The sequence below is a fragment of the Melospiza melodia genome, chromosome 28 (genome assembly GCF_035770615.1).
Source record: "Melospiza melodia melodia isolate bMelMel2 chromosome 28, bMelMel2.pri, whole genome shotgun sequence".
Lineage (NCBI taxonomy): Eukaryota > Metazoa > Chordata > Aves > Passeriformes > Passerellidae > Melospiza > Melospiza melodia.
Window position 1 is genome coordinate 4,710,363 of NC_086221.1, and position 26,950 is coordinate 4,737,312.

The window sequence follows — 26,950 nt, forward strand, 5'->3', positions numbered from 1 at the left end:
AGACTGGGATTAGGATCGGGAATGGGATTGGGATTAGGATCGGGACTGAGACTGGGATTAAGATCGGGATCGGGACCCGCCGGGATCCAAACCCGGCACCGCCGGAATTCCCTTCAGGGACCCGCGTGCCCGTGAGGCCCCGCCCACTGTGGGCAATACTCGCTCCCCATTGGCTGCTCGCACTGCGGCGGGGCGGTGCCACAATCCCAGAATGGTTTGGGCGGGAAGGGACCTTAAAGCTCTTCCCAGGGTGCTCCAAGCTCTGTCCAACCTGGCCTTGGACATTTCCAGGGATCCTGGGGCAGCCTCAGCTGCTCTGGGCACCCTGTGCCAGGGTCTCACAGGGAAGGATTTCTTCCTAATATCCAATCTAAACCTACTGTTTGTGTAAAGCCATTCCCCCTTGTAGTCTCCCTTCTGGTACTGGAAGGCCACAATAAGGTCACCCCGAAGTTTCTCTTCTCCAGGCTAGACAATTCCAATTTCCCAGCTCCATCCCTCTAATCATCCCGTTAGGTCCTCTGGACTGGCTCCTGCTGCTTCCTGTGCTGGGCGCTCAGGGCTCAGGCGGCTCTGCAGGCAGGGTGTCACCTGAGCAGGGCAGAGGGGCAGAATCCGCCCCTCCAATGCCGCCCATGCTGCTTTACGTGAGGGAACAGCGGCGGCCCCGGCGGGCAGGGGCCGGTACGGGCGGGGCCTCCCCTCAGAGCCCTCGGCACAGCGCCCCCTGGGGGCCGGGGGTGTCGCTGCAGCCCCCGCGGGCCGCTCCTTTGGCCGCAGAAACCGGGGGTAGCGCGGGCTGCTTCTCCTTCTTCTGCTTTTCCTTCTCCTGATTCTCCTTCTCCGTGCTCCACGTGTGAATGCGTCCGGGTTTGTGCCTCTCCGAGCACCTGAGCGGGCCGGGGCGCCGGGATCAGCCGCGGCTCCAGCCCCAGCCCGTTCTGTGCTCTCCCCACCCGGGCTGAGGGACCGACCCTGCGTGAGGATGTTTGGATTGCCTGCAAATCCATCGCTGAGTTGTGTGGAAACCGTCTTGGGATGAACGGAAGGTAACAAACACTGTATGAAAGGAATCATCACCTGAACAGGGATTTATCACTGGGCTTGGTGGTCTTAAACTTGAACATGAAAACTGCTTAACACAGTCCTCGGAGGGCATGGAAGTGTATGGTTAAATAGATGTGTTAGAACAACGCAAACGTCTCAGTGTGGGTTTTTCTAAAGTGTAAAAGAAGGCACATTAGTTATTTTCTCTCAATGATTTTTCTATAGGCATTAACCATAAAAGTAGACCTGGATTTTGTTTGTACTGAAGACAAATCTGTCAGGCCATAAAGGACATTACAATAACTTAGCAGTGCTGCTGATCCTGTAAATAGCCAAGCACCCTCTTTTGTTTTGCTAAGTACAAGTGCCGCTTAAGAGTAAACAGAATTATATTTTCCTGTGCTAAATAACATTTTTAACAGTCCAGACACCTTGAGAAAGCTCTGGTCTATCCTAAAGCTGAACACTTTGTTTCTTCGGCATTTACCACATCCCATAAGGGCTGCTTTGTTCAGTAAATACCAATTTCCCAAGTTTTTTCTACCACTCCTGTGCTCTTCATCAACAAGAGAGCAGCAGTTCATGTTGCAGCTCTTCCTTGGAGAGCTTTGGAGACCACAGCTCATCTGTGTGATACACAGAAAGGGCTGGGAATGCCTCAACCTCACCACCAGAAAGTGTTTGTAATTTAATTGTAACTAACCTCTCCTGCTCCGAAGAGTTTTAGAAATAGTCTTGTACAAAATCAGCTATAAAATTAGCTATAAGTGGGTTGTTTAAACCATAAGTGTAAGGGATTTGTTTTACAGAAGTAGGACTGTTTCTGCAGATGCTCTGGATTTTCTGCAAATTTCAAACTTGTTTTTGGAGTATTTAAATTTTCAAACCTTGCCTGTGAAGGTATTTCTTTATCACCAAATAAAGCACATGATAATTGGAGTTCATACCTTGTATAGAATCTGACAGATATTCAAGTTGCCGTGAGTTGGTTGAGATTGGAAGGGACCTCTGGAGCTCATCCTGTCCAAACCCCTGCTCCAGGGGGGCACCAGCAGTTTCCCTTGGGCTTTCTCACAGGTTTTGCTGCAGATTAAATAAAATGAAGGTGTCTGGAACAGAGAATCAGATTCTAGGAACAGTCATGAAAACTGCAATCCAGAAAGCAGGATTTTTCTAAGAATGTTAAATTTCATATTTGTATCCTGTGAATTCTGGTTCCTTTATTTACTATTTCAAGCAATGTGTGGATGGAGTATCTGTAATTTCTTGGGAGCTACAATCTCAGTGGAAAGGAAGCAGTTGTTATTTACATTAATTACAGGCATTACTTTTCTTTATTCCTGGCTCTGCACTCTCACCTGTGCAGGTGCAGCACACAGGGCGGGCTCAGCTCTCCTTCCACTCCCAGGGGAATTGTTCACCTGTGGGGAAAAATGGGATTTTTTGAGTTTTGCTTTCCATTTGATGGAGAGCAGAGCAAGCACCTTTGAAGCTGCAGTGATTCCTCAGTGCTCACAGAGACAGGTGTAGTTCAAACTCTTGTTTCTGCAGGGAATGTGGGTTATACCATTCATGCAAAGAAGCATTCCCAATAAACACACATCTGGACAACAGCAGGGAGGACACAGACCTACAGTGTTTAAATTAATAATGCATGGATAAAAAAAATCCTGCTGCTAATTTGAAGGCTGTAAGTATGTGTCAAAATCTATTTTAAAAGTTCAGTGTAAGAGTGTGTATGGCCTCATTTTTAAACTCTGAAATATATCAAGTGAAATAGGTGAACTCTGAAATAAATATCAAATATATAAATAAATACCAAATTCTGAAATATGTCAATGTAACAAATCTCTGAGCATCTCTTCAGAAAATGTCTGGGATTTGTGAGCAAAGGCTGATACATCCACACAGTTCTGTCACAGAATCACAGAAATTCTAGGTTGGAAGAGACCTTTAAGATCATCGAGTCCAACCCATGTTCTAACACCTCAACTAGATCATGGCACCAAGTGCCACATCCAGTCTTTTTTTAAACTCTTCAAGGGATGATGACTCCACCACCTCCCTGGGTAGATGATTCCAGTATTTGACCACTCTTTCTGTAAAATACTTCCTCCTTAATTCTAGCCTGTATCTCCTCCTTCTCCAGAGTGAATTCATGTGGGTTCTCAGTACAACCATACAGCCTTTATCATTCTTTTCTCCTTGTCTCAGTACACCCAATTAATTGAAACAACTCACAATACACCTTCAGAATAAATCTTCGTGCACAGCAGTTTGCAAACCGAATATGACCAGTTTTATTTCTTTGAGCTGTGAGCAGAGCAGTACATTTCACCCCGTCCCAATGAAAGCTTTACAGGTTACAGAGCTTCTGTGGCTTGGTGCAGTAGTTTGTCCTGACCCTCTCACGGACACAGTCACTGTAGTCAGTGTTGCACTTGCCACACTTGCAGCTCAGAGCCACGGGGTAGGAGTAGTAGGGGATGGTGTGGTGAGGGCAGCCTGGGATCAGCGCTGTCCTGTACAGCATCTCCTTGTACGTGCACACGTTCTGGGACAGAGCACTCTTGAGCAGCAGCTTCTTGCCATTGCTGTCCTACAGAGAGAAGAGAAATGTGTTGTTTCACTGAGGTACATGTGTGTCACAGACATCTTTTATGAAAAATCCTTTCTTTAAGGTTTTTTCTCCTGAGAAGCTGAGAGGCCTCAGGAGCAAAATATAAGCAATGGTTATCTGCTGCTGTGGAATGCAACAGGTGCATCTGTGATTGGTCTCATGTGGTTGTTTCTAATTAATGGCCAATCACAGCTGGCTCAAACTTTCTGTCTGAGTCACAAACCTTTCTTATCATTCTTTCTATTGTATTCTTAGCTAGCCTTCTGATGAAATCTTTTCTTCTATTCTTTTAGTATCATTTTAACATAATATATATCATAAAATAATAAATCAAGTCTTCTGAAACATGGAGTGAGATCCTTGTCTCTTCCCTCTTCCTCAGACCCCTGTGAACACGGTCACACACGTGTGTCAGAAATGTCCTGTGAGGTGCAGAGACCAAAACTCACCCCTGAGCCCAGCTCTGGCACTCCTGAGTTCAGAGCTCTGATTGTGACTGGGGCTCCCTCCCCACGCAGGCACATTCCCCTTTTTTATGTTTTAATTAATCCACACGGCTCAGAGTGTTCCCTGTGCTTTGGGATCTCTCCTGGCTCCCTGCTGCCCAAGCTGGAACTCACAATGCTGTGTTGAACAGTGGAGTTGTGAGGAGTGGTGTGGCTGCTGCAGAGCTGTCCCCACAGCCAGCTGGGATATCAGCAGTGGGAGCAGAAGTTCCCTAAGTTATTTACATTAATTAAGAGTGACACAATACAATCTGCCCCTCACAAAGGCTCTGCAGTGGCAGCAGCAGTCAGATCTCTGTTGTGCCACTGGTGTTATCAACTCCACAGTCCCAAAACTGGGCATTTTTCATCCCACCTTTGCAAAAAGCTAACTTGAAAACATGGTGACAATGCAGTTTTTCCGCCTGTGATAAACTCTTTTACAATTAAATCATTTGCACACTATTTTAGGGCAGAACAGAGCCTTGGTTTGCAGTGGTGGCTGTTCCAGAAACATCCCATACCCGAGTCATGCAGAACCCAGCACAGATGGTGGTGTTGATGGCCAGGCAATAGGCACATTCCCGCTTCTCCACGTGGATTGTGTACTCAGAAGGAGCACAGAGTGATGCTGCTTGTCCGAAAATCAGGCCAAAGAGGAGAGACATCACAAAGAAGGGACTCATGCTGGATGGGGAAGATCAAACAAACAGAGCAAAGCACAGGTAAAATGGGATGTGCCTTCCAGCCATGTCCTTGCATGTGACAGGAGCAGCCAGGACAGCCACAGAGCTGGAGTAATCTTAACATCTCCAGCTACAGCCTGACAATTTCTCTCCAATCTCAGTCCTTATTGAAATAATACTGACCATTAAACAGAGAACAAGGGCAAAGAGGCCAATAACAACATAGAACAAATTCACTTTCCCCCCACTAAAGCACATTACATGGAATTTCTCACTAGTGAGTGATAAAATCCTGACACAGAACAAATAAGAGGAGCTGAAAGATTTGAAAGTGTGACATGTAAGAGAACATAAGCTCTAGAATTAAGCAGAGATACTAAAATAATCTCACTGCTTTAAAACAATTTTCTAAAGAAAGCATCTTATAAAATGTTAAAGAGACAAAAAGACAAGGCTTTGCAAATCAGGCATAAAACTGGATTTTTCAATTTCCAGTGGCTTAGAGGCATGATGAGATGGGCACACAGCCAAGAACTAAATAATAGATTCAAGCAAATTACAATAAAGAACATCAGCAAAGAGGTGAACTCAATGAATCCTGCTTTATCTGTCTGTTGTGCTGACCTCATTTCTCAGACCTGCAGGGTGGATCCTGAGAACAAAGCCTTGATTAGCTCTTAAGACAATTTCAGGAACTACTCCAAAGCCTTTAAATGATAAACTTTAAATGACAGTGTCTACCAATCACCCTCCAGTCTCTTCCAGCTGCCAATTTCCCATAGCAAAGCCATCCAGTACACAGGCTGCTTTACCCTGTAGCTGCAACACCAATCTGGACAGACCAACCTCTTGTCAGCAGAATTCTTCCCTATTACAGGAACCTGATTCTGCCTTGAGCTGGGAGAGGCAGTGACCCAGCACAAGCTCTGTGTGTGCTTTATACTCTCCAGGCTAATTCCAGGCTGATCTTACTGTTTATATAATTGCATGTCAACTGCTGCTTTCTTATCACCAAGTCATCTATTGAAAATTCATACTGAACCACAAAGCAAATGTGATAGGAACAAATGTGTCCATAATATCCTAACCTGGAAACTGGAGCTGGAAATGTAATTATATTAACAGTCATTCTCTCCTCAGGCTTTTAAACTAACCAGTGCTTTTAAAAAGTTGTTATTATTGATTAATTTAATTGCTCCATAGAACAGCAACACCATGGCAGGAAGGCTGGAATGGATATGGAGCCCTCCAGAATGACAGCTGATGAGTTTTACACCTGTGTTTTGCTGAGGTTTAACAAAGCCTGGTTCACTCTGCTTGCTCCTTGCCAGGCACAGCTGGGACAGGCTGGCACAGGGTGCCCAGGGGACCTGGGGCTGTGCCAGCCCTGGAAGTGCCAGCCTGGGATAGTGAAGGTGTCCCTGCCCATGGTATGAGCTTTAAGGTTCCTTCCAACCCAATCCATTCTGGGGTTCTCTAAGTCTGTGCAGTGCCCAGGAAGCAACAAATCTGAAATCAAAGTCACTGCTCTGCAGCCTGCTCAGGCACAGCCTGACTCACCTGCTCAAGCAAAGACAGAAATTGGCTGGCCTGGAACCTGCTCAGCAAATATTGCAGCAACAAGCAATTCACTGAATATTGATTGATAGGGAAAAAACTTACAAAACCACTCCTCACAGCGGAGTAAGAAACAAAATATTGCATCAATGAAACAATGTCCCCAGATGGGGGAGAATACTCACATTTGGGGGAGCAAGAGGGAGAAGAGGCTGACAAAGGCACGATTCTGTGTCAGCCCCTCCCTGAGCTCCCTGCCTGCAGCTCTGGGAACACGGGCCCTTGCAGACCATCACCTAACTCCCACCTGGAATCTGATCCGATGGATGTCTTATGCAGGTCAGCCACACTCCTGATTTACATAGCCATAAAAACATGGAAAACAGGAGTTTGAGGTGGTAAATGTGCTTACTGTGAGCTGTTGGAGGAGGGATCCAGTTGGTCCCAATTGGTGTTCAGCTAATTCCTGCACAATAGTGTCTCCTTTTCCTGATTTCAGACTGCTGCACACAGGTCTGTGTCCTGGGCTAATTTTTGGATAACATAATAGAGGTTTTGTTCAATTAAGACTAGCCAAATGTGCTCTGTTTTCATGGAGTCTTTAGTTCTGGGTTAATTTCTACCATATATTTTTTCTGGAATTAAATATAATTTAATTCTGTTTAAACCTCTTTCTGGCTTAGGGACAGCAGCAGAGTATTAATTGTACTCTTTGTAACATCTGTCCACCTCACTTAGCAACAGGAGAGTAACACTCACTTTGCTACTACTCCAGTTTGCAGAGGGAGATTAGGGTATATAAAAAAAAATAAAAATTAGAATTTGCTTTAACAAAATTTGGAAACATCAGCAGCAAATTGTAACAAGGCTTGAAAGTCATAATAAAGATGAAAAAGAGAGTGAAACAATAAAAACTATAGCAACAAAATTAGAGTAAAACCAACAACAATATCTGTTAGAAGTGAGAAAATGCAGAAAACTTGCCCAGGAAGCTGAAGAGCAGGAAATAAACTTTGGGAGGCCAGAGGCCAATAATAGAGTCAGGGAACATTATAAGATGAAGGCAAGCTGTTGATGCAGAGTAAGTGCAAAGTACTTGTGCTTCTGAAAACATCGTGACTGACAAACCACACACAGATCTGCAACAAAAATTATTAAATAAATCTTAAAAGGAATAAATACTTTAAGCTCGACATGGTTGGCTAGTTAATGCTCATTACAAGAAGTCTGGAATACTGAGGAAATTTCAAAACATTCAAAACATGGCAATATTTAATGGAAAAGTGTTGACCTAGGTAACACTCCACCAGCCAGGTAAAATAACAGAAAATTGATACAGGATTTGAGCAAAAAAGAATTAATGGATGAAAACATAATTACTGATGTTACATAAAATAGGTCATGCCACACAAACCCAATTTCATTGTTTGCAGTGATTACAAATATGGTTGTTAAGGCAATTGCACAGCTGCAGTGTCTCTGGTTCCATGTGTGCAGAGCCCCCCTGTCAGGGAGGTTCAGAGCTGCCATCCCAGTGTGGGGACACTGAATGCTGGCAGTTATCAGCCACTGGAGGAGTGGGTTTGATCTCTGTTGGTTTGATCTCAGTTGGTTTGGTCTCAGTTTGGTCTCTGCTGGTTTGGTCTCTGTTGGTTTGATCTCAGTTGGTTTGGTCTCTGTTGGTTTGGTCTCAGTTGGTTTGGTCTCGGTTTGGTCTCTGTTGGTTTGGTCTCAGTTGGTTTGATCTCTGTTGGTTTGGTCTCAGTTGGTTTGATCTCTGTTGGTTTGGTCTCTTGGTTTGGTCTCAGTTGGTTTGGTCTCTGTTGGTTTGGTCTCTGTTGGTTTGGTCTCAGTTGGTTTGGTCTCTGTTGGTTTGGTCTCTGTTGGTTTGGTCTCAGTTGGTTTGATCTCTGTTGGTTTGGTCTCTTGGTTTGGTCTCTGCTGGTTTGGTCTCTGTTGGTTTGGTCTCTGTTGGTTTGGTCTCAGTTGGTTTGATCTCTGTTGATTTGGTCTCTGCTGGTTTGGTCTCACTGGTGCCTTTATTCACTGCCATGTTTTTACCCAGCCTCTGAACACTCTGCAGTGCCCTGGGGAAATACCTGACCAGGTATTAAGAATAAAAATTCATTTATCTGCAAGGGCAATAAATGACTCTGAGTCTAGCTTGGGACCAGTGTGAGTGCTGCTTATCAGCTCAGCCCCATGCTGATATGGGCACAGAAACTCCTGGCTGCTGCCTTTCCCTTGCTGGCCCCATTATCCTGCCCATCCAAAGGGTGATATTCACATATCTTCAGTCATTTACACAAACTGTCAAGCTGGTAAAAACCTCCTGGATTGTCCTTTTGGCTGTGACCATGGAAGATTCACTACTGACCTCTCTGATGGGAGTGAGATCCCACGAGCTATGGGAGCAGCAAGACAAAAAACTGGCAGGACAACAAAGTCCAGTGTCACAATTTGTGAGTGCCTGAGGCTTCTTCCATGCAGTTTCCTAAAATCCATCACCCCCAGTCTGGTGCTCATGGATCTGTTTCTTTGGTTGCCCTCCTGCTGACCTGCAGAGACTCAGTGATAGAAATTTTTAATGTGCTTTTATAGCCCAGCTTTGCAGCCCTGTTCTGGAACAGCCAGTTACACTGTTAATTATTTATCTTTAACCTTTCTGTTAACCAAACCAATCCATTCCCTGACATCAGTGATTTTACTCTTTCATTAAGTGAATGATGGTGTGCTGATTTTCTACAGGAAGTGCTTCAAGTGATATCTGTAAATAGAATTTAGTAATTATAAAATCCTTGGGTTCATTCCCCAGGAGTCTCTGTAATGGGCTACAGAAATTCAGTGCATACCAGAAGCTCATATGTAACAGTAATTTAATAGGATTCTCTGTCACTGACCAGTGCCAAAAACAAAAGGAGGAACAAGGAGAAGTTATCAGATATTATTTCTACTCACTCTGCCCCTGGTAGTGGTACAACACAAAGAAAACAAAACTTTGTGATCTCATGAGCAGGTTACTTACAGAGCAGGGCCACTCTTATTTCCATGAAATATGCAGCTGTAGATAGTAAAGTAAAAACATGTCCACACTTGCAAACAACCAATAATTAGAAGCTCTGCTGCTGAAAAACAGACAAAACCAACCAGATTCTGAAAGATGAGTATTCTGGTAGAGGAATTATTTCCAACTCCATCCAGTTGCAGCCCTCCACTAATAAAAGGAAATAAGATCCTGATATGCTGCCATAGAAACAAGTGGTTTTGCCAGGTTTTGAATTTAAACAGCCTGTGGCTGCTGAATTTTCAAAGCTAATCTGCCTGTTGCCAGTCTCTGTAACAGCCCAAAACACAGCTCTCATCTCTCAAATTTATAGATTCACAGTCTGCTCTTCTCTTTCTTTCCTAGGATTAGCTGCAGCATTTCCTATCAACCCCAGAGTAAAACAGCAAATCTCTTTGTTGCATATCATATGCCAGCAATCTCCATTTATGGTCTGAAAATACTTCATAATCCTATTTGCTGTTTGGCTCAGACCACAGAGCCCTTTGGATTTGGTTTCATTTCTTTGGAAAGTGCTAGATATTTCTGTTGGTCTGAGATACACAATCACTGTGCTGAGGGCAAAGCTAAACAAAAAAAAACAAACAACAAATTAGCACCAAAGACAATCCAGAGCCTCTTGGAGTATTGTCAAGGATGAACAGTAGCAACCCAGCATCAAAATAATGCTAAAGGTAAAAGTCTGCCCCAGGTAGGACAGAATAGAAGAGGTAAATGCTCAGTATTTGTCTTTTCTGAACTGGACTTTCAATTCAACTTTATATTTAAGAAATATAGGATGTTTACTAAAAAATGCTACTAAAATGTAATATTACATATATTTATAGACTTAAAAAAGATCCTATGTACTTGCATTATATTCCATAAATATTTTTAGTATAAATTGCTTAAAATATTGAAAATCAGGTTCTGAAAAGTAAATTTCCTCAGTGGAACCTGACTGTAAGTGTGCAAAACTCAAGTAATGTTTTTTCCTCTTGTAATCTTCAAAAGTTCTCCTCGAAGTGATTCAGCTGCAAACAGGAAATAGAGAATTATTATTCCCCTTTGCCTTCTTATTTAGCCTTGAAATATCCACTGAATAATACTGGAGGAACTGTTTGTGAACAAATTAAGAGGCCCTAATAATTTAGATAAGCAGAGCTGATGCATAGCTGGTTTCTTTATCTGCTTCAGAGCAAAGTTTTACTTCCTGTGAAATCATATCTGAACTATGAAGTGATTTTGATCAACATATTTTTAAAAAACCTAACAGTGAAACTCTATTTAACATTTACAGCTACTAAACTGTTTGATTGCTCATGAATATTAAAACTCGACAATATTAAAAAATGTTAAAGAATGTGCAAGGTAAAATTTATTTTAGTTTCACCTGAATCAGTGATTTTGCCACAGTACAGGGACTGAATGGCAAATTAAAATAATCATCTGGGCATTTGTTAAAACTCTGCACAAACTTAAGAGTTAGTTCCCTACGGGTAGATTTGTAAACAATTATAAAATTCAGAAGAAAAAAAACAATTACAGCTGATGTGAAAATATATTTTTAGTTAATAAATCAACGGCCTGCAATTTTTGAAATTGCCAATATTGGTAATGGCTTTGGAATTCACATGCTTCATACTTCACAGTGGCTTTTCAAAGCACTGGTGTTTTGTAGTTTGCTTTATAGGCTGAGGCCAGAGTGGAATGTTTTGATGAGGAGAATTCATCAGCTGCTGCCTATCTGAGCACAGGTGCATGATAAAGGAGTCACGAAGCAAAATAATTTCTTTAAAGTCCAGTAGTTGATATTTATTTTTTTCTTTACTCCCATGGGTAGTTTTAAACACCACATCTGATTATGTTTTAGTATGAAAATGCCATTTTACAAGGTTTTCAAGTCACAAAAAAATAGGATAAATAGTGTAACTCATCTCCTGTCAGAATGTCACGTTTGAATCTAAACATATTCTGTAAGGAACCTCAACATGAAACAATAATTTGTTCAATTCTCAGTGTGGTGACAGAACATTTCCACTGCACATTTGGTCTGGTGTAAGCAGGACTTCAAAGCCAGTGCAAGCATCCAAGTGGGGCACTGCTCACTGCTGAATCACCCACATCAAACGTGGATTTATCATCGGTGATGTGCAGCTACAACACAGAGCAGATGATCGAGAAGATGATTTCCTTCAGTCTTGATACAGAGTAACAGCAGAAGTCTTTGAAATTAAAGTCAAAGATGTTCCTTCCAGCACCAGTCTTGGCAGTCTGCAGAGAAATGACTTCAGCAAATTTCACACACAGACACAACCATGGGTTGGGTTGGGTTGGGTTGGAAGGGACCTTGAAGCTTATCCAGGGCCACCTCTGCCATGGGCAGGGACACTTTGCATTATCCCAGGTTGCTCCAAGTCTGGTCCAAGCTGGCCTTGAACACTTCCAAGGACAGGTGGGGATGTGTGTGCTCAGGTCAGGACTCTGCCTGGGGCTCCCAGCAGTGTCCCCATGTCCCTGTCAGTGTCCCCATGTCCCTGTCAGTGTCCCCTGCCTGCTGTAGCCAGGCCAGGGCCGGCCGGTGGCACCAGTGACCCAACACAGCCCCACAGCCCGAGGGCTCACTGGGCTTTAGGTGTGGGTCCTGCCTGGTGTTTAGGGACTGCCACACGAGTGGTTTGAATGGGCATTTCTCGGTGGGCCTGGAGAAAAGTGGTGACACCAACACTTGATACCGGCACTGACATCACCACTGGTACCAATACCAACACTGGTACCAATACTGACACAAGCAGCGACAGCCAGCACTGGCACTGACACCAGCACTGAGCATGGCACCCAAACCGATACCGGCACCAGCACCGGCACTGGTACCGACATCAATGCTTGTACCGACAGTGACATCGCCACCACCACCTACACCGGCACTGACATTAACATCAGCACTGACACCGGCACTGAGCGTGGCACCCAAACCGATGCCAGCACCGGCACTGGTACCAACACTTCTACCAACAGCGACATCGCCAGCGGCACCGACACCAGCAGCGAGCCCGGCACCGGCGCCTCACGGCGGCCGCTGAGGGAGGGCGAAAAGGGCGGGAAGCGCCGGCGCGCAGCCCAGGCGGGAAGGGGAGCGCGGGCCGGCGGCGTTGGCGCCCCCTAGTGGAGGTCCCAGAGGTCGCGCAGCGGCGCGGCCAGGCGCGGGTCCCGCGCGCGCAGCGCCCCCGCGTGGGCATGGCGGAGCGAACGCAGCTCCGTGAGGCGCCCCAGAAGCCGCGCGAAGCGCTGCGGGTCCCGCGGGTGCTGCAGCTTCGAGTGCTTGTACAGGATCCCCAGCAGCGGCTCCTGCAGCTCCTCCACGTGGCGCTTGTCCCTCAGCAGCGGGCGGTCTGCGGGAGAGAGCGGTGAGCGGGATGCTCCGGGCGCCGCCGCCCCTCAGGGTCCGGTCGGCGCCGCCGCCCCTCAGGGGACAAATGGGAGCTCCCCCGGGGCAAGTGACAGCTCGTTGTTGTCACCGTCCCAGCTTACCTGAAAAGAACACTGTTGTTGCTACGAGCAGAGCGTACTCGGTCTCGGTCACTTTGAGTTCCCCCATGGTTCTGTAGAAGTAGAATAGGGCGGTGATGAACTCCTCAGTTATGCCTTGAAAATGGAAAAAAACCCAACAATTTTTGGTTTAAAAAAAAACAAAAAAATCACCCCCACCAAAAACAAGCAAACAAACCCAACCAAAAAACCAAACAAAAACAAAACAAAAAAAAACCCCAAACCAAAACCCCCCAACAAAGGTGCAGAATAACAAGGGTGTTATTTCAGTGCAGGAATAGTCACAAATCTTTGCCTGAAGGGTGCGAGGTGACCCTGGATCCATCTGGATCACTGTGTCCGGCTCTGGGCTCCCCAGGACAAGGGACATGGAGCTCCTGGAGCAGGTACAGCCAAGGCTGTGGAGCTCGTGAGGGGACTGGGACATCTCTCTTACAAGGAAATGGTGAATGGTTGGACTCTGTGATCTCAGAGGTCTTTTCCAAGCTAAGTGATTCCATGATTCTGTGAAAGGCTGAGGGAGCTGGGGCTGCTCAGCCTCGAGAGGAGCCCCAGCTGAGAGGGGCCCTCAGCCCTGGGTGTCCCTGTCTGCAAGGAGAGCAGGGACCAGCAATGGAAATGATACTCAGGAAGTTCCACCTGAACATGAGGAAAAACTACTTTCCTTTGAGAGAACAGATTCCCCAGAGAGAGTGTGGAGTTTCCCTAACTGGAGATATTCCAGACCCATGTGGAGATGAGCGGGTGCCATGTGCTCTGGGATGACCCTGCTGGACCAGGCAGGTGGCACCAGGTGACTGTGATCCCTTCCAACCTCACCCATTCCGTGATTCTGTGATTCTGTGAATCTTTCAAGGCTTGGGGCTGTTCTATTGCATGAAATAGTTAACTAACTTTGTGAAAGCTATGTTAATTGCTAAAATAATAACAAAAGTTTTATGGTAGTGTATATTTATTTGAATGCGTATATTACCCAAGGAGTATAAGCAAGTATGAAGACACCCCTTCCTGCCATGAGGATGTAATGCCAGTGTGTAATATCTGAGGAGGTACTGCAAGAGCAGCTCAAGGGAGAGGAGAAGGAAAGAGAGAAGAGAGGAAGAAGAGAAGCAAAGAGATGGAACAGTGGCCATAGGGACAGTGTAGCTCAGGGTAAGAGAAGTGGGGCCAGTAAAGCAAAAAATTCACAATGTTTAGATTCTGAGACCTCCATTACCTGTGGTAGTAGTAGAAGTTGGCCTCTCTTTATTATGACACATTTCCATGGAATAAATATTGTTTTTATCAAGGTTTTGAACATGACAACATGGCCCGTGATCAGAAAGTCTTACATGACCTGGAACAAGGCAGATGACAGTTCCCAGTCAAGCTTAAAGCAATCTTAAATATTTGTCTGTATCATTGCTGAAAATGTGTGAATTTCCCAGACCCATGAAGGTATAAAATCCTTTTTGGCAGCTGGATCCAAGTTCTTTGCTTGCTTTTTTATTGGTCAAGGTCTCTTGTGTTAGATTTGACACAATGTATAATAGGTAATTAACACAGCTGATACCATCCACTCACCCCACAATGATGCAAGTCAAGTATTTCAGACCTACTTTCACTGGTTGATGGCTGGCACTCGCTCATTCTTTGGTTGTAAATTTGGGCTGATCTCAAGAACATTGCCTCCACTGTGGACCCTTTCAGCAGAGCAATCTGGTCCTCACTGGCTAAACTCTCAAACCCTGCAGAGAAAGGTGCATGTTCAGAATCAGAGAAGGCTGGGGCTGCCTTTAAGCCCTCAACATGAGGTGAAAAATATTATTTTTTAAAAATAAATATCTTTACTGGGAAGGAAGAGCCATGATTAAAAGATGCATGTGCCAAAGACTTATGATTTTTCTTGCTAGTTTGCAGGTTAGATAATTAGGAAAAAAAAAAAAAAACAAGAAGGGGGAGTTTTCAGTGTTAAAAGATTCACAGGAAGATACAAGTAAAAAATTTGGGATTGATCAAGGGGTTATCAAAACATTCTTCCTAATACCTGATAAATACAGGCCTAACACCTTATAAATTTGCTGCATTGTTTAGTGACTGTGGATAATCCATTAATTGTTACATTATTTCCTTTTTAGAAACTGTGTTCATCTTTTGACAAGCTCATTGTCTGGACTTGTAATTCAAGAGCAAAGGAGCTTTGGTGATTTTTTTTTCTTAAACCTGATCAAAGCAGGATATGTAACACAAGCAAACAGACAGCTCACCCCTTCCTTCAGCTCTGCCCCACAGAGATGCTGAATTACATCAGAAACCTGCTTTAGATATGGTGATTGACCTTTGTCAGTGAGTTTTACTAGGAAAAGTTATCACCCTCCCTGTCAAATGTTACTTTGTCAACTTTACACTGAAATGGAGTGAATTTAATTGCATGTTCCCTTGTTCTTTATGAAAGGAAAATATGAATAAGAACACCTGGTTAGTCCCTTCAGTGCTGCCTTTTCCTTTGAAGGAACATCTGGTTTTTCCTGTGGTGATTATGATAAATTGTAGACTTAACTGGATTTCAGAGAATGTGGTGAGATAGTAATTCCCTCAAGGTGGTATTTTGAGGTCCATGTGCTTCCAGAAAATGTCTCTATTCCATGTCAGAAATGGAAAGAAATCTAATCATAGCAAAGTTTTGAACTGAAAGTTTCTAGGTTGTCCTCATGACACATTAGAAGTACAAATAATCAGTTTAAAGCCTGTATTTTTCTCTGGTTCATGCCACCAGTTTGATTTGGTTCCTCTAATGTTCCCCAAAGGAAGGAACTCACCTGGGAGTCTTTTTGTGAAATCCACCAACACCTGGACATGGACAACAGCTGTCTCAGACAAGTGGAGGAAACTCTCCTCAGGGCTTGCAGTTTCCTGTAGCTGCAAAAAGAGCATTTGCACATTGGATATAGCCAAAAAACACAGCAGCAGTGACTCAGCAATGCAGGCTGGGGGTGCTGGATACCTACAAACTTCTTGGCTTCCTCAAGGGGAATTGTGTATTTTTGGTGAGCTGCTACAATGTGGTCAAGAAGCTGATGTTCTCCTGGAGTAAGTTCCATCTTTTCTGATATCTGCTAAAAAAATAAACCAATCAAATCACAACGACTTGGAGTAAGAATAAGTGATAAAAAGAGACATTTTAAATAGAAAAATATCCCACTTTTCCAGATCTTGTTGTAGATGATACTTGCTTACTATTCAGTCCCTCATCTTCCAGCTTTATGTTGCAAAGGAAACTGCTCTTCTGCTTGAAATTCTTCCTGAGTCGCTTTGACTTGCACTGGACTTCAGTCAGCAAACCTGTGAGGTGTGAAGTGGCCATCAGCGCTTGCATTTTCAACTAATTAAAGTCTGAGGTCATCACTTTCATTAGAGATAACTCAGTCTTGCATCACAGAAGCTGTCACCTGTAATGAACAATGTTTCCTAGAGAATGTGGCCCTGTGATTTATCAGGTGAGCTGATGTTCAGTGGCCACCAAAGGCCTCAGGGTCTGCAGGCATCCTTGTCCTTGTGGCTTCGTGACACACAGGCATCGGAGTTTTTTACCAAAGCCCATCATGCCATTTTTATTTAAATTTTTTCCCTCAAACGCTAAAGCTCCTCTGATCTGCTCACTGCTGTCCTGTTAAGACTGAGGATATTTAGCTTATCTTTCTAGTACTTCTTTTTTTTTCTTGTACTGTCTTTGAACAACAGTTCTCTTAAGGTGAGGGGATACTTCCCAAGCATTGCTGGCTTCTGCACACCAAGATGTTAAAGGTGCCACCATTCCCAAAGTTAATTTTCACAGAATCACAAAGTTGGAAGAGACCTTCAAGCTCATTGAGTCCAACCTGTTCCCTAACATCTCAACTCAGCCCTGGCACCCAGTGCCACATCCAGGCTTTGTTAAACACCCCCAGGGATGGTGACTCCACCACCTCCCCGGGCAGAACATTCCAGAACTGTATCACTCTTTGTGTGAAAAACTTTTTCCTAATATCCAACCTGTCACAGATATATTTTATGAAAAATACTTTTGCTAGGATTTTTTCTCCTGAGAAGCTGAGAGGCCTCAGAAACAAAATGTAAACAATGATTATCTGCTGCTGTGGGATGCAACACGTGCATTTTTGATTGGTCTCATGTGGTTGTTTTTAATTAATGGCCAATCACAATCCAGCTGTCTCAGACTCTCTGGTCAGTCACAAGATTTTGTTATCATTCCTTTTAATTCCTTGCAAGCCTTCTGATGAAATCCTTTTTTCTATTCTTTTAGTACGGTTTTAACATATCATTTTCGTATAGTATAATATAATATAGCATAGCATAGCATAGCATAATATGATATAATATAATATAATATAATATAATATAATATAATATAATATAATATAATATAATATAATATAATATAATATAATATAATATAATATAATATAATATAATATAATATAATATAATATAATATAATATAATATAATATAATATAATATAATATAATATAATATAATATAATATAATATAATATATCAGCCTTCTGAAACATGGAGTCAAGATTCTCATCTCTTCCCTCGTCTTGGGACCCCTGCAAACACTGCCACACCAACCTATATTTCCCTTGGTGCAGCTGGAGACTGTGTCCTCTGGTTCTGTCAGTTCCTGAAGAAAGAGCCCAACCCCACCTGAGCACAGCCACCTTTCAGGGAGTTGTAGAGAGTGACAAGGTCACCCCTGAGTCTCCTTTTCTCCATTCTAAACAACCCCAGCTTTTTCTACATTTTCCTACAGCCAAACAAAGCTTCGACCAGCATCACAGGGAAGAGATTGACTTTGGAGAAGGTTTTATCTGCAGCGATTAGCCAAGAACCCATCAGGAAGGAGCACTCACACTCTGCCAGCATTCCCACAGCTCTGCACTTCTTGAGGCGGCACTCCTGGCACTTCCTCCTCATGTACATGTCCATCTCGCAGTGCCCCCCGCTCTTGCAGCGGTACACCGCCTTCTTGGTGATGCTGCGCCGGAAGAAGCCTGAAACGAGCACCAGCTTGTGAAAAACACGTTTACTTTCTTGGGAAAATCCAAAAAGTTTCATAAAGGACAACAGGAGACAAGGATCATAGGCCAGGTGCATCTTGGCACTCATTTAAGACAACGCTGTTACTTTTGGGGATACCTCTTAAATACCTTTTCTCTTATATCAGCCTGTTGCATATTTATAGACTCTTATGTATATCTATAAACTAGTTTCCATTTTTCAGGGACTATTTTACATGGCTTCTCTTTGGGTCTGCTTTTTTAGAGCATGTGTGTTTCTTGGCTGTGGTTTTGGCTCCTTCTCTTTATCATTTCCAGTTTGGGCCTTGGTCCACACTGTCCTCAGATGGTGAGTGCTGACAGTTGGCAGATCTGTACAGGTGTCTTTATCTTATGTTCACTGGATGTTATCTTATTCAAGCAGGCATTTTAACACAAGTATATAGCTATTATAATATATATAGTATGAGCTATGTAATATATATAGCATAAGCTATTATAATATAGCTTATATTAGCTATATAATATATATAGTATAAGGTACTATAGCTTATATTAGCTATATAATATATATAGTATAAGTTCTTATAATATAGCTTATATTAGCTATATAATATATATAGTATAAGGTACTATAGCTTATATTAGCTATATAATATATATAGTATAAGGTATTATAGCTTATATTAGCTATATAACATATATAGTATAAGTTATTATAATATAGCTTATATTAGCTATTTCACTACTATGTCTAAGCTTAATTAACAACAGAAATAAAAATTTTGTAGCAAAGTTACTTTAACACATATAGTATATAAATTGTAATATTTGTGAAAAGCCAATTTTGTAATATGTATCTGTAACATGGGGATGGCTGGAGAAATTGCAGGAGCTTTATCTCACAAGTGTCCTCCAGGTCTGAATGGTTGGGTTTTTAAAATGGAAATGTTACCTTGATTTTCAATCTGCTTTTTAAAAATATAGTTATGTCTGGTTCTTTCTGACTGATATTGACATTTTCCACACATGGAATCATAGAATATGCTGATTTGGAAGGGACCCATGAAGATCACCAAGTCCATCCCCTGGCCCTGCACAGACACCCCAAATCCCAGCCTGTGCATCACTGAGAGCAGTGTTCAAATGCTCCTGGAGCTCTGGCAGCCTCAGGGCAGTGCTGGGCACCTTTGGGGGCAGCCTTGGCAGTGCTCAACACCCTTGGGGGAAGAAACTTCCCTGAGATCCAACCTAAACTCCCTGACACAGCTCCAGCCCTTTCCTCAGGTCCTGTGCCTGCTCACAAAGAGCAGAGATCAGAGCAGCACTTCAGCTCCCATACCAACAAGTTAAAACGTGATTACTACTTGCTTTTATTCAATTATAGTAATAAGTGAAATTAATAACACTGAAACAAATCTCTAAGAAATGTTCATGAGAAAAGCAGCACGTGCTTACACTAACGCTATACTAATGATTCATCAATGCAAACAGGAGATGCTTGTATTAAAGAGAGACTGAAAATATTTCTTCAAAGAATGTTATAAAAACGTGAATTTGGAGTGATGTTGTTAGGTAGGGGGTTCATTAGATAAACGAAAAGCCCCTGTGGCAACACCAGCTCAAATCTGAGGCCCCGCGTCCCCGCTGACCTTTGCAGCCCTCGCAGGTCAGCGCGTTGTAGTGATAGCCCGAGGCCTTGTCCCCGCACACCACGCACAGCTCCTCCTGCCCCTTCAGCCTCACCGCCGGGCTCAACCGCGGCCTCTTGAGCGCCTGGAACGCCCCGTCCTCCCCGTGGGGAGCCGGGAAGGGGCCCTTGCTGAGCTCGCAGCTGCTGCCCACGCAGGGCCCGTCGCCGTAGGGCGGCTCCAGGCTGTAGGGCCCGTACGGGGCCGGGCCGGGCTGCGGCTGCAGCGCTGGCACCGGCACCGCCGAGTACTGGCAGTACGGGCCAGCCTGGAAATCCGCGTCCTGCAGCGGGTAGTTGATGTGCTCCGGTAAAACATCTGTGCCGGGGAAATGGAAAGTGCAGTGAGAACCTGGAGAATATCTCAACAGCAGCTGCTCCAAAGTTTGAAAATGTGTAGCTATGATATTTTCTGAAAAATCCTTTCCTTAGGATTTTTTTCTCCTGAGAAGCTGAGAGGCCTCAGGAACAAAATGTAAACAATGGTTATCTGCTGCTGTGGAATGCAACAGGTGCATCTGGGATTGGTCTCATGTGTTTGTTTCTGATTAATGGCCAATCACAGTCAGCAGGCTCAGACAGAGAGCCCTAGCCACAAACCTTTGTTATCATTCTTTCTTATTCTATTCTCAGCCAGCCTTCTCATGAAATCCTTTCTTCTATTCTTTTAGTATAGTTTTCATAAAATATATATCATAAAATAATAAATCAAGCCTTCTGAAACATGGAGTCAGATCCTCGTCTCTTCCCTCATCCTTGGACCCCTGTGAACATCATCACAAAAATGTTTTATAGATTTTAATAGCATAAATATTAGAGGAACATGTTTTCAGAGGGGCAACCTGACACATTCTATTTAAATTTAAACCTGTAATGTTCTTAAGTGAAATCTGAAATGCAGCAAATATAGCTCAGTAACAGTTTGGGCAATATCATGTGGATTAGTGTTAGTAGATAATTGAATATGACCAACTGTGGTGGCACAGTTGCCTTCAGATCTTACACTTGTTTTTATTAGTTGTCCATACTACAGTCAAATATGTTCCACAAGTGAATTTCTTAATGAATAAAGTGTTTCTTACTGATACATATCTCAGGCATCATTTTGAAAATGTTGCACAAGGGTCTGAGAAAAATTGTGTAGAAATCAGAGAGTACTAAAAATTACTGTGACAGGGGTCTTAAAGTTGAACTTCAGAGGAGTAAAAGGCAGAGACTTGTTTTATTTAGTATTTTCTCACACGTCTTTACAGTTATGAAATTTTAGTTTAGTGAAATGAAGGTACAGAATTACAAAGAGAGTTTCTTCCTGCCTTTCTGTCTGTTGAGTTTCAATTTTATCCAGCCTCCCTTAAATATACACAGCTATACCAAAGAAAGCCTGTGCAACATGCATCATGTTTCATGCTTCCTTTGGGATTATTAAAATCTCTATAAAAACAAATTGGGAAGATTTTTTAAAGCAGATTTTTTTTTTCCTTTTAGTGGACTTTGAGTCCTGCCTTTAGTCTTGCTGAATCCAATTAGTTATTGCAATTATAGTTCCATAAGATATAGATCAGGCATTTTCTATTCTATGTATCTGGAATATGAAATAAAACCTGTGTCTTCTCCATGCAGGTCAAAGGGAGACAGCACTGGGGATGTTTCAGAATAATCCCATTATGCTCAAAAATCTGTATGAGCACACAGTAATAGATTTCCATACACTTTCAGTAGGAGCTTGGTAAGAGCTTTCAAGTGCATTAAAGATAAATTAAAATGAATTAAACAAAAAATAATTCCCCCAGGAGTTCATTTTGCTGCATTTCCAGAGTACAAAACTTGCTTTGCTCACCATAGTACTGGAGGGGCTCGGGCAGGCCGTACCCATCAGGGACGGTGACAAAGGTGTTGGCCATGCTCTGCTCCCAGCTGCACTGCTTCATCCACTCTGCTCTGGGAGCAGCCTTCAAACAGCAACCTGGGGAAAGGGGAAAGGAAGAGAAACACCCCATGGGAAAGAATTGCTGGGTAGGTTAGACACAGAGCCAGAAAATTCCAGAGTATGGCAGAGTTTTCAGGCCATAAGAAAATCAGATGTCTGTGTGAAGTGATGTAACGCCCTCAACGAGACTACAAAATGTTTGAGTGTTCTGATAGTACAAACTCAGAGTAAAATTCTTTCCTAAGTTTCCAAGTTTTAGTTAGAAATGTTTTGCTCTGAGTTTTACACAAAACCATGTGGGGGAATTGGACTGGTAAATTCTCTAATTCAGAGAAGGTTAAAAGGAACTTAACAGATGGAATAAACTTGCTTTGGAGCATTTGCTCTGGTGTATATGTGGGGCTGTCCTGTTTGTGCACAAAGATGGGCTTTTAATGAGTTTATTTAATTCATGTCTTATCAGAGGTGAAGTAAGGGAAATAGCATGGAAAGGCCAGCATGGAATATCTGCTCTTCATCATCTAAGTACTCATTTATGCAGTAAAACTCAACTTTGCCTTGCTTAAGCACTGCCTTAACTACATTTCCTGTGTTCCTTTAACAGTACAAAGTTTTCAGTGAAGACCAAAATATTGATTTCCTATAGGATGTGCTGCCTCTAAAGAGCTTTCCACTGTCCCTTGGTCGTTGAAGGAGCCTGGGCTCCTGGCTGGATTCACTGACATTCCCAAAAACAAAGTGCACTGAGAGCTCTCAGTGACATGGTGAGAAGAGCTGCTGTGCTTGGACTCCAACACTTACCTCACTTTTCAGTAATTTGACTTATAAATTCAAATTTAGAGGAGTTCTGAAAATGTGTGCTCTAAAAACTCTCAAAAGAGTTTTAGGGGGAGAAAGAAAAGTCTGTATGGACAGTGGCATGAGCTGGGTTTGAGTTTATACACCTACAGCAAACCTCTGGTGTTGCTTAGAGTTGAGAGCTAACAGAGCAGCCAATAGAGGAGGAAACAGGAATATTTTCCTTGTCCCCTTGTCCCTCTGCATGAGTGGGATGTGGGCACAGTTAAACCTTTGCTGAGCCTCATGCCCACTGAGCAAGGGCTGTAAGAGACAATTTGCCCATGAACCACTCACAGGCTTTCCCTGAGCAGACAGGAAAGTTAAAAAAGACAAAAAAGGCATGGAAGGATTTGGAAAATACAGCAAATCCAACTCCTTCAACGAGATTCTCTGCAGAATTTACAGCAAGTTTAAAGGGGGCCTTTAAACCCCTCCCTGAAGGAAGGAATTTGTGCTATACCTGGACCTTGCTGGGGCTGAGACAATGAATGAATCACCCCAGGGAATCTGAAGTAAAACACACACATCCCTTCCCCCAGACTGCACAGAGATTCAGGGCTGACCACTTTCACTTCGTGTTGTCAGCAGAAGGTGAAAGGATGCAGTGAGGCTGGAATGCTGGGGGTTTGTTATCTCTGCTAGTAAATATTTGTTTGAGAGCAAAATAAGTCACTGAATCATGAAGTCTTATCAGTTAGATCAATTTGGCCTGGGCAAAGTCTACATTTTTTCCCAAAAATGTGTGTTTGCTGAAGAAATGTGTTTCTGAATTCCAGTGGTTTCTTTAAATAAAAGTCATAATTGAATAGTAGATAAAAAAATTACACTCATCCAGTCTAATAAAAGCAGTATATTGGGAGGATGAAATACCAAATGGAAGTAGATTTTCCTTAGGCAAAGTTTCCTCAGCTTAGGTATTTTATGAGAAAGGATTCAGCCCTTCTTACTGATTTTTATGGCTAATACCAGTAACCAGTTGCACCTACAAAATGTCCAGCTTAGACTGAGACTTTGTAAACTGAAATCTTAAATTAAGAGAATTAAGAGGATGTTAGAACAGTGGGAATAGTAAATCCAATGGTTGTCTGAGGAATGCTGTACTGTCTTAGAATGAGACGTGCATAAACATAAAGAGTTTCATTTTCTGACATTTGAGAATTTAGCGCTGGCAAGCTTGTTCTGATCAAACAAAGCATTGGGATTTTAAAGAAAAAAAAGGAGAAAAAAGGAGAAGAGAATAAGATATATAAGGAAGGAACTTCATTTACTAGACCAGACAAATTTTGATTATTTATGAGTGACTGTGAGAGTCGTTTCTTGCTTCCCCCTGGTGAGTGAGGCAGCAGCAGGGAGGCCTCCTCCAAACTGCAGCAGTTTGGAATCCCTGGGATTCCATGATCCATGTGCTGCTCTCCCCAAGGCTCTGTGGCCATCCCAAACCCCTCACACCTCATGGGACACTTCCCCAAACCACACTCATTAACCTTATCCAGACAAGGGAATTCTGCAACGTGCCCAGCATGGTGAAGCTCCTGACAAAGGTCCCAGACATGCCCAGGTGTAATGACCAAAACAGTAACTGGGACAAAGCTGAAGTAACAACGGAGCAATGGGTTTGGATGCTTGGGGCAGGTGAAGCCATGCCATTCCCAAAACAAAATGGTTTGTGCTCCTTTTTTCTGTGTATTCCCAATATAACCACATGTTTGTGCATGAGCGCTTTAAAAGGAAGCAAAAATCTAAATACATTCCCAGAGAGGATGCATAAAAGTCTTTAGACTAAAAAGTGGGAAGAAAAGATGATGATTTTTAAATTAATTTATTTTGTAGCATCCCAAGCAGTAACACACTTAGAGTGGGAGCCTTGAGCCCTGAGTGACACAGACTGAGCTGGCAGAAAATGTCACCTGTGTAAAGCACACATTGCTCCTGCTTCTCCTTCTGCTACTGGGCCAAATCCTTTCTCATTTTCACATGTGAAGTCCTGAGCAGGTGAGGGAAATGGTGTTTTTTGGAACAGGTGATCTACACTCAAGGTGGCTCAATAAGCACATTTGAAATGTTGTGCTTTTACAGGCTCAGTTCTGTCACTGCTCATCCTCTGAGCTACAAACGTTCAGGATAAACCAGAACATGCTGATTCAAGGGCTTGGCTACCCATCCCATGCAGAAATTTAGTTCTTAGTTCTAACTGAAAGACTTGACAATTTATCAAAAATGGGATCCACTAAAGAAAAAAAAAAAAAAAAAGCCACTGATTGATATAAGTAAAGTAGAACCATAAATAGAACGTACATGTCCAGACTAGAATCTGAACTGTACATCTATTTATTTCTATTTATGGTGAAAGATGTGGGGTTTATCATTTTTATTGCTATAAAACCCCATATCATAAAGCAACATATCATCAACTTATCAAATTTATTGGGACACAAAACATCCTTCATGGAGCAGGGCTGCAGGGAGCCCTTTCAGGGTCGGTACTGGCAGTGCTGAGCTGCTCTCGTAAATATTTTGACAGTTGAGTCATGGGGAAATTTCTTGTTTACAGGGAATTTTAGGAACTCGAGCTGAAGGTCTTCACCATCTATTTAGCACACCTTGGGGCACCTTAGTGGTCACGTAGAGGAACTCAGAGCATGTTTCAGGCTCAGCTTTAATCACTGCACTTTACTTGCAGCTGGAAGGCAAAGCTTCTATGTTTTTAATTTGTGAAATTGTAAACAGAAAACTGAAAAAAAAAAAAAGTAACTGAGCATAATCAGTGACAAGTAGGTGTGATGCCAGCTAATCTATTCAATTTCACTCAAGCAATTCAGTATTCACTGCTTAATTACAGAATGATTTTCCAGGGGAAATTTTAGGATCACTTGATTGATCCTGTATGCAGCTTACACACTTATTAAAGATTTTTCTGTCCCTCCTGGTTTTAATGTGCTAAGAAGCTCCCCAAAGCTGCTCTTTGAAGAAATTCCACTTTTCTTCCTATTAAATGTGTTCCTTCCTGGTTATTATATTCTATATAATAACCATAATAGCAACTTACTATATTATTTATATATATATACGTATTATATTCCATATAATAACAATAACAGGAACTTATTATATTTTTATATATACTTATTATATTCCATATAATAACAATAATAGGGACTTCTTCTATTCTTTTCTATATATATTTATTATATTCCGTATCATAACTATAATAGGAACTTATTATATTCTTTTCTATATACACTTATTATATTCCTTATAATAACCATAATAGGAACTTGGCTTATTTCACCAATGGACTGCATTGCATTTATCTTGAAATTTTCCTTTGGAATTTTTATTTCATGAATAACTATTTCAAAAGCATAATTTTTATACATTCTAAAATAAGAGGTTAGACGCTGTTTGAAACTCACATTTTTTCTGGGTACTTTTGGGAATGGAAACAGATAAATGACTTTAAAAGTTGTTTTTCTTCACTCTGTGTGTCAAATGAAGTATTGTTGGAACAAACCCTTGGCAGCAGAGTCCCAGATTTAAAAGTGCATGCTTGCTGTTTTCTATTAGTCAGATGCTTAAAAAGAAAGAAAAAAGGAGGTAAAGAAGAAAGGAATATTTTCACATGGCAAACTGATGTATGGCTTGAGCAGCAATTTCTAACCCCAGAGCATGCAGAGAAGGGAGTGAAATACTCACGGTGGCTGCAGGGAGCTCCTCTCTCCAGGCACAGCTCCTCTCCCAGCTCTGCTGCAGCTGGAGCCCACAGGCCTTTGCCTTTCCCTATTTATCAGTTTGTGTGCTCAGCCCGGGCTCCAGACACTCGGCAGAGCCACGCCGCGGCTCCGAGACACCAACTTCCCACACGGCTCCGCTGGGGTCGGAGCAAGGGCAGCTGCAAAGCCACATAAATCACAGCACAACTGGGTCATCAGGGACAGAGGCCATGGGGACCCTCACGTCACTGCTTCCCAGAGTCCTGCCTGCCCAGCGCTCACGTTCTGCTTGCTGGAATTCAGAATTCTCCCATTTTGGTTGCTTCTGAGTTCCTGCCCCGCGTTCAGATTCTGCTTTCTTGCTAGAATTCGAAATTCTCCCATGTTGGTTGCTTGTGATTGCCTGCTCAGCACTCATATCCTGCTTTCCTGCAAGAATTCAAAATTCTCCCATTTTGGTTGCTTCTGAGTTCCTGCCTTGCGTTCAGATTCTGCTTTCTTGCAAGAATTCAAAATTCTCCCATTTTGGTTGCTTCTGAGTTCCTGCCTTGCGTTCAGATTCTGCTTTCTTGCTAGAATTCAAAATTCTCCCATTTTGGTTGCTTTTGAGTTCCTGCCCCATGTTCAGATTCTGCTTTCCTGCTAGAATTCAAAATTCTTCCATTTTGGTTGCTTCTGAGAGCCTGCCCAGCACTCAGATTCTCAGAATTCTAAATTCTCCCATTTTGGTTGCTCCTGAGTGCCTGCCCCACGTT

General features: G+C 42.8%; 2 protein-coding genes across 2 annotated transcripts; both read right to left on the bottom strand.

The window, feature by feature from the left end:
* Positions 1 to 3,359: 3,359 nt before the first annotated feature.
* On the bottom strand, positions 3,360 to 5,771 carry TSHB (thyroid stimulating hormone subunit beta). The gene is made up of 3 exons (XM_063177912.1): positions 5,685 to 5,771; positions 4,677 to 4,839; positions 3,360 to 3,646 (listed from the first exon to the last, which is right to left on the bottom strand). Exons 2-3 carry the CDS (start codon positions 4,836 to 4,838, stop codon positions 3,404 to 3,406), a joined length of 405 nt encoding a protein of 134 aa, XP_063033982.1. The 5' UTR covers position 4,839; positions 5,685 to 5,771; the 3' UTR covers positions 3,360 to 3,403.
* A 6,829-nt stretch (positions 5,772 to 12,600) lies between these two features.
* LOC134430249 (bile acid receptor-like) lies at positions 12,601 to 26,325 on the bottom strand. Its single transcript, XM_063177819.1, has 11 exons — positions 26,179 to 26,325; positions 21,556 to 21,681; positions 19,681 to 20,037; positions 17,882 to 18,022; positions 16,169 to 16,308; positions 15,975 to 16,079; positions 15,786 to 15,885; positions 14,586 to 14,714; positions 14,204 to 14,323; positions 12,970 to 13,083; positions 12,601 to 12,830 (listed from the first exon to the last, which is right to left on the bottom strand). Exons 2-11 carry the CDS (start codon positions 21,644 to 21,646, stop codon positions 12,601 to 12,603), a joined length of 1,527 nt encoding a protein of 508 aa, XP_063033889.1. The 5' UTR covers positions 21,647 to 21,681; positions 26,179 to 26,325.
* Positions 26,326 to 26,950: the final 625 nt, after the last annotated feature.

Coding starts and splice junctions, on each gene's coding strand:
- TSHB (XM_063177912.1), bottom strand. CDS start 4,838: ATGAGTCCCTTCTTTGTGATGTCTCTCCTCTTTGGCCTGATTTTCGGA. Junction 3,647..4,676: donor CTGGGTTCTGCATGACTCGG/GTATGGGATGTT, acceptor TTCTCTCTGTAG/GACAGCAATGGCAAGAAGCT.
- LOC134430249 (XM_063177819.1), bottom strand. CDS start 21,646: ATGAAGCAGTGCAGCTGGGAGCAGAGCATGGCCAACACCTTTGTCACC. Junction 20,038..21,555: donor CGAGCCCCTCCAGTACTATG/GTGAGCAAAGCA, acceptor TCCCCGGCACAG/ATGTTTTACCGGAGCACATC. Junction 15,886..15,974: donor TTGAGGAAGCCAAGAAGTTT/GTAGGTATCCAG, acceptor CTCTTTTTGCAG/CTACAGGAAACTGCAAGCCC.